General features: G+C 40.6%; 1 protein-coding gene across 10 annotated transcripts in view; it reads left to right on the top strand.

The window, feature by feature from the left end:
* SUPT20H (SPT20 homolog, SAGA complex component) overlaps positions 1-14950 on the top strand; it is a 70045-nt gene that overhangs the window by 25265 nt on the left and 29830 nt on the right. For 8 of the 10 annotated variants that reach the window (XM_065730232.1, XM_065730233.1, XM_065730230.1 and 5 more), the window contains exons 1-3: positions 12066-12267; positions 13343-13489; positions 14667-14764. The exons of 1 other annotated variant lie outside the window; for it this stretch is intronic. In XM_065730232.1, the coding sequence (XP_065586304.1) occupies positions 14762-14764 (3 nt within the window). In that variant the 5' untranslated portion in view covers positions 12066-12267; positions 13343-13489; positions 14667-14761. Of the gene's footprint in view, positions 1-12065; positions 12268-13342; positions 13490-14666; positions 14765-14950 lie in introns of those variants that run through there. One more of the 10 variants, XM_065730225.1, reaches the window with a different exon arrangement.

The raw sequence follows: 14950 nt of genomic DNA, 5'->3' as shown, positions 1-14950 counted from the left end.
TGACACTTCAAAGATTAGCTCCCTTTGACTTCCATTCCTTAGCACTTCTACAAATTCATCCATAAGATCTCAGCCTGGACAGCACCATATTGACCATTTAGTGACCAGCAGAAAACAATTTGTCCAGTGGCATAGCACAGCCATGACAGATATATAGGGTTCTCTAGGACTGCAGTCATACATGCAATCAATATAAATCTCTTTCTTCTTGGAAATATTTACTGAGAAACCTTACAATTGCAGTAACGAGTTATGGGTCCTTCACACTCCTACAAATAAACCTAATTTATTTCCTAAGTAGGATGGTAAAACATTGCAAAATTAGTGGTATACAGCACAGATAGCCTGTCCCACTAGACTTTGACAGCTAGTTAAACAGAGACTATTGGGACAGTAGTGGGACAGTTAGTGAATAAACCTTTACTTCTTATGACTTAGCCACAAGATGACTTTTACTGTAGGAGTGGTGTCTCTTCAGACTTCTTGTTTGTCCTGTCAACAGTCTTCTTTCAACACCTTGGACTGTGAGTAATTCAGCACTGAAACATTATTTGTTATCAGATATAGGTCAATCAGCAGTGAACTAAATCTTCAGCAAAATTATACTAAAAAACCTCCCAAAAACTATAAAGATGGCTTTTCTTTGTCAAGAATCATAAACCTAGGCCTAGTCTCTGAAGCCCAGGACGGCAGCCCTACTATCTGGATAAGCACCAACGGAGGCATTTGTATTAGTTCCTTATGTGGCTTTCTCCTTCATTTATTGTCATAAAATGCAAACTTTTTCATATAGTCCACAGTAAACTCTGCATTTGAAGGAGGTAGCTGACTGAAATGACATAAAGCTTATTTATTGTAAAAGGCATTGGTTTCAGACAGAAATAACAGTGCCAAAGACTTCTCCAGCTCACATCTGGACCAACTTCAACAACTGATTTTTTGTCTAGCAATTCAGAATATTCTTTGCTGAGGAGAAGAGTGAGGTATTATTATTAAGACTGTTCACAGTGTCTACCGAAGTGTATAGTTGCCATCTACATCAGAACTGTTCAAGTTGCTTAAATGGTGAGATAACAGAGTCAAATGAAAAGACATCCAGTATTTATAATTCCATTAGACAAACTGCACTGGTGGTAGAATCCTTCTTTAGAGCAAGTAACAATGACGTTAATTACATTAGTTTAGAAAGATCCCAGAATTGCAAATAAGAATCACTTCACAAACAAATGGAACACAGCACAGAGTGATACTTTTGATAGATTATGTTACACTATTCATAATGCATTTTGAAAAGAAGAACAGAGTCTTACAATACACAATTCAACTTTCTAACTAAAAACTTTATATAACTTTATACTTTCTGAATACTACCATTAACATAATCACAGAATGTTAGGGATTGGAAGGGACCTCGAAAGATCATCTAGTCCAACCCCTCTGCCAAAGTAGCAATACCTACACTAGGTCACATGGGAATGTGCCCAGGCAAGTTTTGAATGTCTGCAGAGAAGGAGACCCCACAGCCTCTCTGGGCAACCTGTTGCAGTGTTCTGTTACCCTCACCATGAAGAAGTTCTTTTTAGAATTTATGTTGAAGCTCCTAAGTTCCAGCTTGCACCCATCGTGCATTGTCTTGTCGTTGGTCACTGAGAAGAGCCTAGCTCCATCTTCCTGACACTCACTCTTTATGTATTCATAAACATGAATTACATCACTCTTCAGTCTCCTCCAAGAGATCCAGCTCCCTCAGCCTTTCCTCATTAGGGAAATACTCCACTCCCTTAATCATCTTTGTGGCTCTGCACTGAACTCTCTTAAGCAGTTCCTGTCCTTCTTGAACAGAGGGGCCCAGAACTGGACACAATATTCCAGATGCGGTCTCACCAGGGCAGAGTAGAGGGAGAGGAGAAATTCTCTCAACCTACTAACCACACTCCTTCTAATACACCCCAGGATGCCATTGGCCTTCTTGGCCACAGAGTCACAGAGCTGGCTCATGGTCATCTCATGCTGTCCACCAGGACTCCCTTTCCCCTACACAGCTCTTCAACAGGTCAGTCCCCAACCTATACTGGTACCTGAGGTTGTTCTTGTCCAGATGCAGGACCCAACACTTGACCTTGTTATATCCTTAGACAACTAAATCCTCCAAGTCTATACAATCAAGAGCATGATCCAGCTCATTTTAAAAGAAGCACCTACAAGTGAGCAGCTAAAAAGTCTCTGAAGACTTACAAACTGCACTTAGTCAATTGAACCCCACCTCGTTCACTATTAATTAGTCATCTGTATATTGTATGGGCACCTGAGACACATCAGGTGTATGTGGAAACTTCTTCTGAGACACAGAAACCTACATGTCTACACTCTAAACATGATTCCCATTTTGAAGGTACAAACAGAAAAATTATAAATGAAAATACATAAGATTTTCAAACAGAAATAGCATGAGATGTCTGGAGCTCCATAGAGATTACAAATAAAGAAGAGACCTCAAATTGTGGAGGAGAATAAGTCAGTGAAAGGTGCAGTGCTTCTTTCAGGGCCACAATCCTTGATATGTCTGGTTTCTTCAGTTAGCTTACCTGGTCATACAGCATTCCAGGAATAAGCTGAACTCAGTGTGAAAAAGTCCTTAGAATCATGAAGAGTGTGTGTGAGTATTGATACGAAATTTGTTTTAAAACATAAAAGAAAATTACAAACCATCTATTCATTACCACAATGAAACAAATTGGCCTTGTTAATTGGCCTTGTTAATTGGCCTTATTCATGTGAGAAAGGGCCAAACACTCTTGATTTCAGTATAAGCTCAACACTTTGGATTCTTTATCATTTACAGTATACTGTAAACCAATAATAATAAATGAAGGAAAGAAAACAAAAAGCCAAATTTAACAGGAAGCAAATTCCCATAAGAAAGCTTTCTGGATTATCTACACAAAAAGAAGATTCAGTGATTGTATTCTAGCTGGAACGCAACAAAACGAAAATGGCTTTGAATCAATTTTCTTCTTAATAGACACACTTGAGGCTCATAAAGCTGAAAAGCAGAAGCTTCCAATGACTGGAAAGAAGAATATTCTCAATCAAAATTATGGTCTGATATATAAGACAATGTTACATCAGAAGGATACTTGGCTTTCTAACCAGGTGATTTTTTCCATGCTATGTCAGTGTAGCAATATTTAATCTGATATCTTTCCAGAATTATTTCTTAAAAAAAAAAAAAAAGCACACCAATGTTAATCTTTCTGAAAAAAGTTTTAAAGTGACTTAAAACAGAGGCATATTGAAAAAAATATCATTCTGGGAGACACAAAGAGAATCATAAAATACTTGTTCTTTCTGAGCTTGAGAAAACAAAAGAAAGGGTCCTGCTTTCAGGTATTTATTTCATTGATCACTGATTAATTTTACTGCACTTAACATTAGTACTAAATAACGGAATCTTGATTTTCCTTAATTGCCTGAGTCTTTTAGCTGTGTCCCAACTGTTTTTCTTGAAGTGCTGATTGAAAATGAAGCCCAGCAAAATAACCATTCAGTATCTTTCCAGCCACAGAGACAAAAACGTACAGCAGGCCAGCTTTCTGTAGAGTTCATCTGAAGCGTAGAATGCTCCATTTGAGAAGAAATGCAATTCTGACAGCCCTGAGAAGCTCATAACCTATTTCATGTGTAAACCAAATAAGTTGTTTCTCCAATTTCAGACCTGTTACCCTAAAAGCTCAATTAACAAGCCATGTTCAGAGCACATCAGCATGGGTGACTGGTTAAGATCTCCACAAAGGAGAATGAAGAATCCCTCTTTCCATTATTACCTGAGTGGTTAGTGCAATTACTAAAGATGTAGTTGATGCGTATTTAAGTCCAGTACTTGCTTGAGTGACAAAAAATACTCTTCCTGCTTTCCTAGTGGGAACAGTTGAATCACAGCCTGAACCACTGATTGATCACCTGAGGTGAGCATCGAGTCAGCCATGGGAGCATAGGTGAAGACAATTCACCTGTGTGACTGAAAGGGGTGGAATCTGACTCTGCTTCTCCTATACACTATTTTAAGGGCTGACCAGCACTGGAGAAGGATCTCCTTCTGGAGATTGCTCCTTTGGAGTTTTCTACCTTGAGCCTAGGATGTGGGTGAGCACTTTCCTTTGTTTTAACTGTAAAATATCTCATCTATGATACTATTTAGTATTATTCATTCTGTTAGCTATATACCATGCGCCTAGAGAATCCTTTCCCCATGTTCATAACAATGTGTTTTTGTAGGATAAGATACAATGAGGAAAAGGAGGAGGAAATACTGTTGATGACTTTTCACTAATAATAAAATGTTCTTCAAACCAAATAGGAGAAAAAAGCATGGAAACATGAGCAAAAATTCCAGAGAAAAGACTGATAAAATGGGGATCTAAACTCTGATATCTTTTGAGAGAAACAACTGTTTTTTCTTCTGTTTTGTTACAGGGATGCTACCTTCAAAACAGTTTATTGGCGGTAATTCTGCTGCCTCATGAAGTGGGAAGAATTGTAATTGACAGTTTTACTGTTTTCAGTATGTTCGACAACTGAGCAAATGTGATTTTCCAATCAGCATGTCAGCATTCAGGAAACATCCTTAGCTACTCAGGTACTTAGCTTTGTTCAATTTGGACTTTAGTATATTTATACTAGTAAAATCAGTATGCCAAAGCAATACTGATTTGAATCTGCCTTTCCAGCAAGCTGGCATAGCATGATGAACTTATCATCTTCTTAACCAGTATTGGCCTCGTGTCAAACACAAAAAGGGTGGCGGAGACCCTGGCACAGAAGTTGCACACACACCTTTCTAGCATGTCCTAGAGGCCACGCATCTCTTTGTTTGTCCCACACAGCAGACAGCTTCACACTATGGCTGCTCTTTCATGGGCAGTTACCGAGCACATTGTGTCTCAACACACTGACTTTTGCTGCTTCCTTTAAACCTTCAGATGCTTGTGTTTAGTAGCTTAGTGGGTAGGGTTGGTGATAGGAGGATGGTTGGACTAGATGATCTTGTAGGTCCTTTCCAACCTAATGAACCTATGAACCTATCTGTCTCAGATCTTCTTTAAGTCTATGCATTCATAATCACTGTATAGAAAGCAAACACAAAGCTAGAAATAAAGCTTAAAATATATTTAAATAAAATTTTGGGGATATATAGAAGTTACAAAACATATTATTAATATCCTGACATTGCAAAATAAACCTATGTAACCTTATATTAACAGTAGATCTAATGAAGGAGCCTACCTTGCCCATATTAAATATGAGAGATTATTTAATATTAACTGAATAATATAATGTTATAGATATCTAAAATGCAGAAACCTCTGAAAGAGTTTTCACTTCTGGAAACATCTTGCGAGATTTCTTGCTAGCTGATTTTTTTACCATCCACCTTAGCAGTACAGCCCTGACCTCTAGTGGCTCGAGTGAAACAGTTATTGCAGGCAGGATAACTTGTTAATTGGGTTTCACAATAATTTTAATTTAAAGCTAGAATATATAGAAGTTCCAGCAAAGCCATGCAAGCAGCCAAGAGCTATCTATTTTATTAAACAGATGAAAATTAATTACAGGCAAACAGCAGTACTGTGTTTGCTTTATGGAAACATCTATCTGATTCATTAAGTGTTTATGAGACTCAGCAGATGAATGTTGATGTCTGTTAGAAGCTCTGTGTTAAATAAAGCCCATCATTAGCACAGTTTGGTTGACTTATCTTTTTTGCCTATCTTTTGACCAAGAGATATCTATCATTGTATTCAGAGGAAAATTCCAAAATAAAAAAATAAAAAATAAAGGGACAAGGCAGGTTTGGGATAACTAAATTGCAATTTTTTATGATCTAAGAATACCTGATTGCTTAGAAGTGCCATCTAAAATGAAATTCAGTGAAAACTGATGGTCCTTAACACTTCTATGATATACAACAGATTGGGGATCTTAGGTTTTTGGTTTCCTGTTATTTCTGTCCCACAGTGCAAATTAAATCCAGACCTCCAAAATGATTGCTACAATGATTTTCCAATTAAATATGGGAGGCTTCCAAGTGAAGACTGAAGAAAATATACAAGATATACTACTTTCATACATAAAGCCAAAGTCACAAAGTGATAGGAACGAGGACAGCCTCTTTCAAATTCTTTATATGTGGACTTTCTTAACAGGATAGCCACAGTTACTAAACTATGCTCCACCATCTATATCCTTTAATCTCCACTACAGTAATGCTAATGAAAGCATCCATACAGTTAACTCTCTTAGTCACAGTACATATCCACATTAATATAATGTTGCTCTGATTTGTCATGAAATAAACAGAAGAGAATCAGACCAAACTAGAGAGAGAACAAGTGCATCATGTATGAAAAGTAAAAAATAGCTCTTCCAAAGAGCTACTTATGTGCCACATTTTCACATCTGCATGTGATCAAAGCCCAAATATGCAGATATGTTTTCCAAATTCTATTGCAAGACCAACAGATGTGTTGCTCATGAATTTTAGAAAACTCAGCCAAAGCACTTGATCTAAAAATTAGTTATGTAGTAATAGTTTCTTGTTTTTTTTTCTATGATCTAAGCATACCTGCTTGCTTAGAAGTATAATAAACTATTTATTACAGAAGCAGTTCAATAAATAATGCATTTTTGAATCTCTGAAGGAGAACCCTATATTTCTGTTGTGATTATATTATAGCTGTTATATTTTCTTGATAGAAATCATAAACAATTTGTAATGGTAAATTTTACAAATCTTCTTCAGCCACCAAGTCTGAGATCCAACCAAAATGCTTAATTAAATGAGTGTAAGTCAAAATATTCTACAAATCATGGCGTTTTTGAAGGTGTCTCTGGCTGAGCATCTCAAAACTGAGGCACAAGAGCTCTTGGAGAAAGAATCAGTTTGAGATGGAGACAATAATTCACAGAATCGTAGGGGTTGGAAGGGACCTCTAGAGATCATCGAGTCCAACCCCCCTGCCAAAGCAGGTTCCCTACACCAGGTTGCACAGGTAGGCGTCCAGGCGGGTCTTGAATATCTCCAGAGAAGGAGACTCCACAACCCCCCTGTGCAGCTGTGCCAGTGCTCCGTCACCCTCACCGTAAAGAAGTTCTTGTGCACATTTGTACGGAACCTCCTGTACTGCAGTTTCTGGCTCTTTCCCCTTGTCCTGTCTCCACACACTGCTGAAGAGTCTGGCCTCACCACTTTGTCCCCCACACCTCAGATATTTATAAACCTGGATTAGGTCCCCTCTCAGTCTTCTTTTCTCAAGGCTAAAGGGACCCAGTTCACTTAGCCTTTCTTCATAGGGGAAATCCTCCAGGCCCTTCACCATCTCTGTGGCCCTGCACTGGACTCTTTCCAAGAGATCCCTGTCTTTTTTATACTGGGGAGCCCAGAACTGGACACAGTACTCCAGGTGAGGCCTCACCAGGGCAGAGTAGAGGTCTACATCTGTTGATGCTCCCATGATCAGTGGAGAAGTCCAAGAAGGTGACTCAGCTGACAGCCACAGTCTAAATGAAGACAGGAGTCTAGATACTCATAGATATTCAAGCAACTAAAGCTTACTCAAGATAACTTCTTTAGAATGAGCTGTACTGATTTCTAGGCTTTACAGAGTATAAAAAATAATCCTGCACTCCTAGATACCTTAGGTGTATTAATTGTGTACTCCACTCCTATCAATAGTCACTTCAAAAGTTGTATTTCATAGCACTTCATGTTTTCTTCACCTCTACTGTCTGAAAAAAAATATTTCTCTGTAATTTTCTGTAAGTGTTTTCATGAAGGAAAAACAAATGTTCAGATAAAATAAAAAGAAATTGAATAAAAATGCTGTTGATATTTTTTTCCAACTATAAAGCTCCATTTCAACAATCAAATTACGAATATGTGCCAACAAAAAAAAATAATAGATTATTGTTCCTGAGAAGGTGTATCTTACTTTAAAAATACGGAAACTGTGGGTCTTCAGCATGTCTGCAAATTATTAGAGACCTAAATATGGATGTATATACTCAGGATAGGAAATATTACTCATGAAGATTTATGAGAGCTCACACAGAAAGTCAGTGACGTAACTGATATAGAATTCAGGAGTTCATGGCTCCTTGCCCTAAGCTTAAGTCATGTGCCCACAGTCTGGCCAACTTGAAAAAGAGTTTTCTACTCATGAGCATGCTGTCGTTTCTCTTTTCATCTGTACTCAAATGAGAGGGGCCATATTTGAATCTCTGTCTCAGTGCACATAAATCTATCTCAGACTGGTATGCTTGCATGTCATTTCATTTTGAAACAGCGCAAGAAGATGAAAAACAGCTTTGCAGTTTTGTGCTGGGACAAGAGCATCACCATGGCTACAGAAGTCTGAGACTCCAGTCCCATGAATGCATCAAACACACTAAATAGGCAAATCTGTTTACGGACAGATTAAACGTTATTAACGAAGGCTTATTATTATTGCTATTAAAGAATAATCCACTTTAGACAGATGAATAATGAGACTGACTTCTCAGCTTACACAAACACATTTAAAGCTTTTGCTCCAGGAAGGCACCTGGGGTTGCATGTGCAGAAAAGTATCTCTTTGAGTACATGGATTACCCTTCCTTCAGATTCGGAAAGCAGCAGAAGATGCATTGCAAATATTTCTCTTGGAGTTCACCTTCCTGCAGCAGCAGCATAGTCATTCCCTACTCCTTCTGAGGGTTACAAGTATAGGACCAGTTGATTTCAAAGCAAAAATTCAGTGAAGAAGCAATGCTAAGAGAATTTAGAAGCATCAAGTGTCAAGTGTTAGGTGTCAAATGTCAAGTTCTGTCAGTACAACAGAATAAAACCAGTTTTGCAGACCCAAAGCAGAAAATCCACACTGAGCTACAGTGGAAAGGAATGTGGGAGGAATAGACCTTAAAGGGAAATCAGTTTAAATATGAGAACTCAAAAGCAACAATAACAAACCTGTATTATCCTTCTGGATTCCAGAAGTCAATTTGTGAGATGGATCTCCACAAAGCAAATTGGCCTATGGAAGCATGAAGCAGATGGAGCCTAATCAGTTCATCTTTTCCACTACACCAGAAGAATATATGACTCAAATAGATGAAAGTCTGAGGTCTGAAAGGGGGATGTTGCTATAAGATGAAGGAAACTGGGGGACCAAGTTGGGAGACCATTGGAACACAACTCTCATTAAGTTGAGTAACAGAATTCAAGTCACTGGGTTGACTAGAGACTAAGAGTAACTGAAGAGTTTGTAGAAGCTGCATTTGCTGAAGCACATCTACAGATTAAATGATGGATTGCTTTAACACGGACTTATAAGAGTAAACAAAAATCAAAAGGAAAAAATCAATAGCCAGTTTCTACAGTGAACCAGTAGGGATCCACACGAATATGTACTGTTCAACACATTGCTAGAAATACTGGCAAAAATGCTATAATACCAGATTATTTAGAATAGTAAAGATGAACTCACATTCAAAAGCAGCTGAGAAGTAAAACAGTAGGTGAAATCCAACATAAATAAAGGTCAGTTTCAACCCCAACTTGGAGGATCTGAATCTAAAGGAGAATTTTATTGTGGCTTTTCAGAAGCTGAAGATGTAAAACATGAAAAGTCCGGGAAATCTGGCCTTTAATTTCAGCTACTGTCTCACTATTAATTTCCAAAATTTTAAAGTGGGCCTTGTTAGATCTAAATAGCCAGTAATATAGTAAATGGTGGAATGCAGATGTGAGAATTATGGAAAAACAGTGCTAAAATGGTTTGTAGGAAGGAAAATGTAGAATGTGTGTTTTCCCCAAGGACTTACCTTTAAAGTATAAAAACAGCAAAAGAAAGCTAGAGGCAAATCTGCAAACAATATTTGAAATGACCCATCCTGAAATACAGTATTGGGTCTGCTCTTAGTTAACAGGTTCCAGAGGAAAGTAACACAAAAACACATGTATGAAAAAAAGGGAGGGAGGGATGAACTGAAACACAGAAGGGATGGGGAGAAACTGTTTTAATTTTTATTATTGGCATTCCCTATTCTCAAGAAAAAAGAAAACTCGTTATTTGGTAGCAAGAACTTCGGATGAAACTTACTAAACTGTAATAGGACTCATAATTTCTCAGACAGCATGTGTCTTCAAATGCTCTGGATGTGTGGGAGAAATGGCTTTTTAAAACCAGATCAACTCCCTACTTCCAGCTTTCTTTGAACATCAGATTCAAAATCTTTTGGCTTTTTAGCATGGACTGTAGAGAGCACAAGAAGAACACGAAGACAGTGGGAATAAGCTAAATGAAATTAAGAAAATATTACCTACAATAAGCCATCTTTAAGATTTCCAAAAGCATGAGTAATTGGGGAGGGCAGGCTTCATCACAAAGCTGATCAGGAAAAGACTAGTCAGAAGTTGATATTTCACATTATCCCAGTTTAATAATCAAAATGGTTCAGAATGGAAGAGGATGGGTTTTTATTGTTCACAGGAGTGTGTTTATCCAGTGTATCAAAAGGCATAACATTATTTGCCATAACTTGAGTTGACATTGTAGTGCACTCTCCACATGCTTTGGTTTCAGCCCAGACCCTGCCAACCACATACCATTGTGTGGTTGCTTCTGAGCAATGGGTGCATGCCTGACTTTAGACTGGGCTGCTTAGAGGGGTAGATGGTGTGGGCAGAGGGCACCCACAGGACATGTTGGGTCGGGCTGCAGGTTGGACATGCCTGTTCTAATGTTTTCATACATGGTCTGAATGCAGGACTTGAATACTAAGTATACAAAGTTTGATAACACTAAAATTGGAGGAGCTGTTGGTCGCTGTGAGGGTAGAGAGGCCTTGTAGAGAGATACTGACAAATTAGAGGTCAAGGTCCTGCAATCTCACAACGTTTAACAAGAGCAAGAGCCAGATTATGCATCTGAGATGGAGTAGTCTTGATATTCGTACAGACTGGGGGATGTGAAGCAGTAGGGCAGCCCTGCCAAAAGGGATATGAAGGTTCTGGTGTACGACAAAGCTGAACGTAAGCCAGCAACGCGCTGTGGCAGCCTAAAGGGCAAGCTGTATCCTGGGGATACAAAAAAGTAGGAATCTTCAGGCCCAGCTCAGCCTGCGGGCAGGGGGAGGGCTCACGCCCTCTCCCGAACTCCGTCGTCACCATGGTGACTGCGCCCGCCCCTTCCGGCAGCGACCGGAAGTGGCGGGGCGGAAGTGCCTGGGGGCGCCGCGGTGGGGGCGGATGAACGGGCGGCGGGGTTCGCAGCGCGGTGGGCAGGGCCCCGCGAGAGGCCGGCAGGTAACGGAGCGCGGGGCTCTCTGCGCCAGGAGGGAAGGAGGAAGCGGCTGAGGTGGGAGGCGGTGTCGCGCGGACCCCCGCGCCCTGGCAGGATGGGATGGGGTGGAGCTCGGGAGCGGAGGGCCCGGCTGATGGGGGCTTCTGGCTCCGTCCGGTCGCCGCCCGCCCTCGCAGGAGGCCCCTTTTCTGCAGAGACAGAAAGCGGTGAGCGTGGCTGGGCTGCCTACGGCCGTCCTCTGTGGGCTGCTCTTCGCCTACCGCTTGCCAGTAGCTTTCAGGCTGTTGTAGGCTATGAGTCATTCTCTGTATGGTTTCTGTGGAAGTTGGTACCACGTTGAAATTGCTGAGTTAGGCTGCGTGCGGTAGCTGACAGATGTTTGTTGATGTCTGGGAAAGCATTCATCCAAAACAGTACCTTCATAAAATACATTGAATGGTTTGGGTTGTAAGAGACCTTTAAGATTGTCTAGTTCCAACCCCTATTCTATTGGCAAGAATATAGCCACCAAGACTAGGTGGCTCAAAACCACATCCAGCCTGATCGTGAATGCTTTCAAGAGAGGGACATCCACAACCTCATTGGACAATCTGTTCCAGTGTGTCACCACCCTCACAGTACAGAATTTCTTAATACCTAGTCTAAATATACACTCTTCCACTTTAAAGTCATCTCCTGTCATCCTGTTACTACATTCCCTTATAAAGAGTTCCTCCCTGCCTTTTTTTGTATGCCCCCTTCAGGTACTGGAAGGCCACTGTATAACGTGCCCCTAGAACCTTCTCCAGCCTGTAAAACCCCAACTCTCTCAGCCTGTCCTAATAAGGTGCTCCAGCTCTCTGATCATCTTCATGGCTCTCCTTTGGATCCACTCCAACAGCTCAGTGTCATTGTGTTGAGGACTTCAGAACTGGATGCAGTACTCCAGGTGAGATCTCACGTGTGCAGAGTAGAGGGTTAGAGCCACCTCCCTCAACCTGCTGGCCACACTTCTCACTATCCTGCAACCCAGGATACAGTTTGCCTTCTGGGCTGCAAGCTCACATTGCCAGCTCATGTTGAATCTTTCATCAGCTGACACCACCAAATCCTTCTCTTCAGGGCTGCTCTGAAGCCATTCTCTGCCCATCTAGTATCTGTGCTTGAGGCTGCCCTGACCCAGGTATAGGATCTTGCACTTAGACTTTTTGAACTTCATGACATTGACATGGTCCCACTTAGGAAGCCTGTCCAGGACCCTCTGGATAGCATCCCTTCCCTCTAGCGTGTCATCTGCAGACTTACTGAGGGTGCAGTGAATCCCACTGGCCACATCACCTACAAAATAGCCCCAGGCTCAGCACTGGTCACTGAGGAATGCCACTTGCCACTGCTCTGCCATTGACTGCAACTTTTTAAGTGTTATCATCCAGGCAATTCATTATTCTGTGAGTGGTCCATCCATTAAATCCATTTTTCTCCAGTCTTCATTTCCAGCATGTCATGCAGGACAGTGTCAAGCACTTTGCATGATTCAAGGTAGATGACATCTGTTGGTCTTCCACTGACACTTCCACTCCATCATAAAAGGCCACCAAGTTTGTCAGGCATGACTTACCCTTGGTAAAGACATGTTGGTTACCACCAATCACCTCATTTTTATATTCCATATGCCTTAGTAGGGCCTCCAGAAGGATCTGCTTCATGGTCTTGCCAGGCACACACATGAGACTGATTGGCCTGTAGTTCCCTGAATTTTCTTTTTTTCCCTTCTTGAAAATGGAGGTTACGTTTCCCTTTTTCTAGTCAGTGGGAACTTAACCAGGGTGCCATTAACTTTCAAATATGATGGATAGTGGTTTGACAACTTCATCCACCAGTTCCCTCAGAACCTGTGGATGGATCTCATTAGGTTCCATGAACTCACGCACCTTCAGGTTCTTTAAGATGGTTTCAAAACTGATCTTCACTTACAGTGGGGTCAGATCTATCTTCTCTAATTTTTTTACCTTTGTTTTCTGCAGCTTGGGCAGTGTGGCTGGAGCCCTTGCCAGTGAAGACTGAGGCAAAGAAGTCATTGAGCACCTCAACTTTCTCCATATCCTTCATGACCAGGTTTCCAGTTTCCTTCCGAAGGGCACACGTCTTCCCTGACCTTCCTTTTCTAATTGGTATACCTGTAGAATTTCTTCTTGTTCCTCTTTATGTACCTGGCTAGATGTAATTCTGTCTGGGTTTTAGCTTTCCTAACCTGATCTCTGGCTGCTTGGGCAAATTTATCGTTCTCCCAGGTCAACTGTTCCGGTTTCCACTCCCTGTAGACTTTCTTTTTGCACAGAAGTAAGTCCAGGAGCATCTTGTTTAGCCAGTGAGGCCTCCTGGCAAATTCTTATCCTCTTCCCCAGGATACATTGCTTCTGAGCTTGGAGGAGATGACCATTTTTGTGGCCCTCCTCTGGACCTGCTCAGCAGCTCCATGTCCTTCTTGTGTTGGGGGCCCCAGAACTGGACATGGTTCTGCTCTCTACTGGAACAGAACACGGGGACAGAATTACCTCTCTCGACCTGCTGGTAACACTTCTTGAGGCAACCCAGTATATGATTGGCCTTCTGGGCTGCAAGCACACATTGTTGACTCACGTTGAGTCTTTCATCAGCCAACACCCCTGAATCTGTCTCCTCAGAGCTGCTCTCAAGCCATTCTCCACCCAATTTGTATTTGTGCTTGGGTTTGTCCCAACTCAAGTGCAGGACCTTGCATTTGGCCTTGTTAAACTTCATGAGATACAAACAAAACAAGATACATAATAGGATATGCTAAATATTTTGGCTAATTGTAATTATATATATATGAGTCTTTTGTACTTCTCTAGTTTTGCTGGTTGGAGTGCTTATGATAGAAAACTGTACTTGGCTGTTTAATTTCAGTAGTACAGTTATTAATAGTTCTATTTTGTAGAAATATTATGATCACGTGAAGTCGTTAGAAAATAAACTTCAACACTTAAACTGAACAGAATGTTGGGTTTTTTTCTGCTTTTGGAGGAAAGGATACTATACAAATGAGATTTAAGTACAATTAAGTGTTTTTCAGGTTGCTCAGTGATACTGAACACTCCTCCTTGGAGGATGTGTTCAAGGCCAGGATGGACAGAACCCAGGGCCCTGGATAGCTTGTACAGGTGCTTGATTTAGTGGTCAGTAACCCTGCGTGGGGCAGGAGCATCGAGCTAGGTGATCTGTGAGGTCCCTTCCAAGCTAAGCCCTTCTATGTCTTAAAATACTGTATTTGAATATAATGTTTATTTAGTTGTGTAGTGATATTTTTTTTCCTCCTTGATCTTTCAGTACCCCAGGTGTGACCATAAAGTATGATTCTTTGCCTGCTGCACCAAACTTCATAAGTACTTATCTCACAACTTGGTCACCTGGCTTCAACTATAATGGTAAGTTATAATAACGTATTAAGATAATTTATTTTCAGATCTTTTCACTATAGTCTACTAGCTCTGGCTGATGAGGATAAAGTGATTAATGTTAGATATTCTTAAAAAAAAAAATGATACTTTCTGCTCCTGAGTTCTGTTTTATCTTTTTTTTCTCCTTCAGAGCTTATCCTAGATGTTTAGTCA

This window comes from Cyrtonyx montezumae, unplaced genomic scaffold, assembly GCF_038088225.1.
Source record: "Cyrtonyx montezumae isolate F1298 unplaced genomic scaffold, pur_monq_1.0 scaffold_12, whole genome shotgun sequence".
NCBI classification, from domain to species: Eukaryota; Metazoa; Chordata; class Aves; order Galliformes; family Odontophoridae; genus Cyrtonyx; species Cyrtonyx montezumae.
The sequence above is the reverse complement of the archived record's forward strand: the minus strand, read 5'-3'. Positions and strand labels throughout refer to the sequence as shown.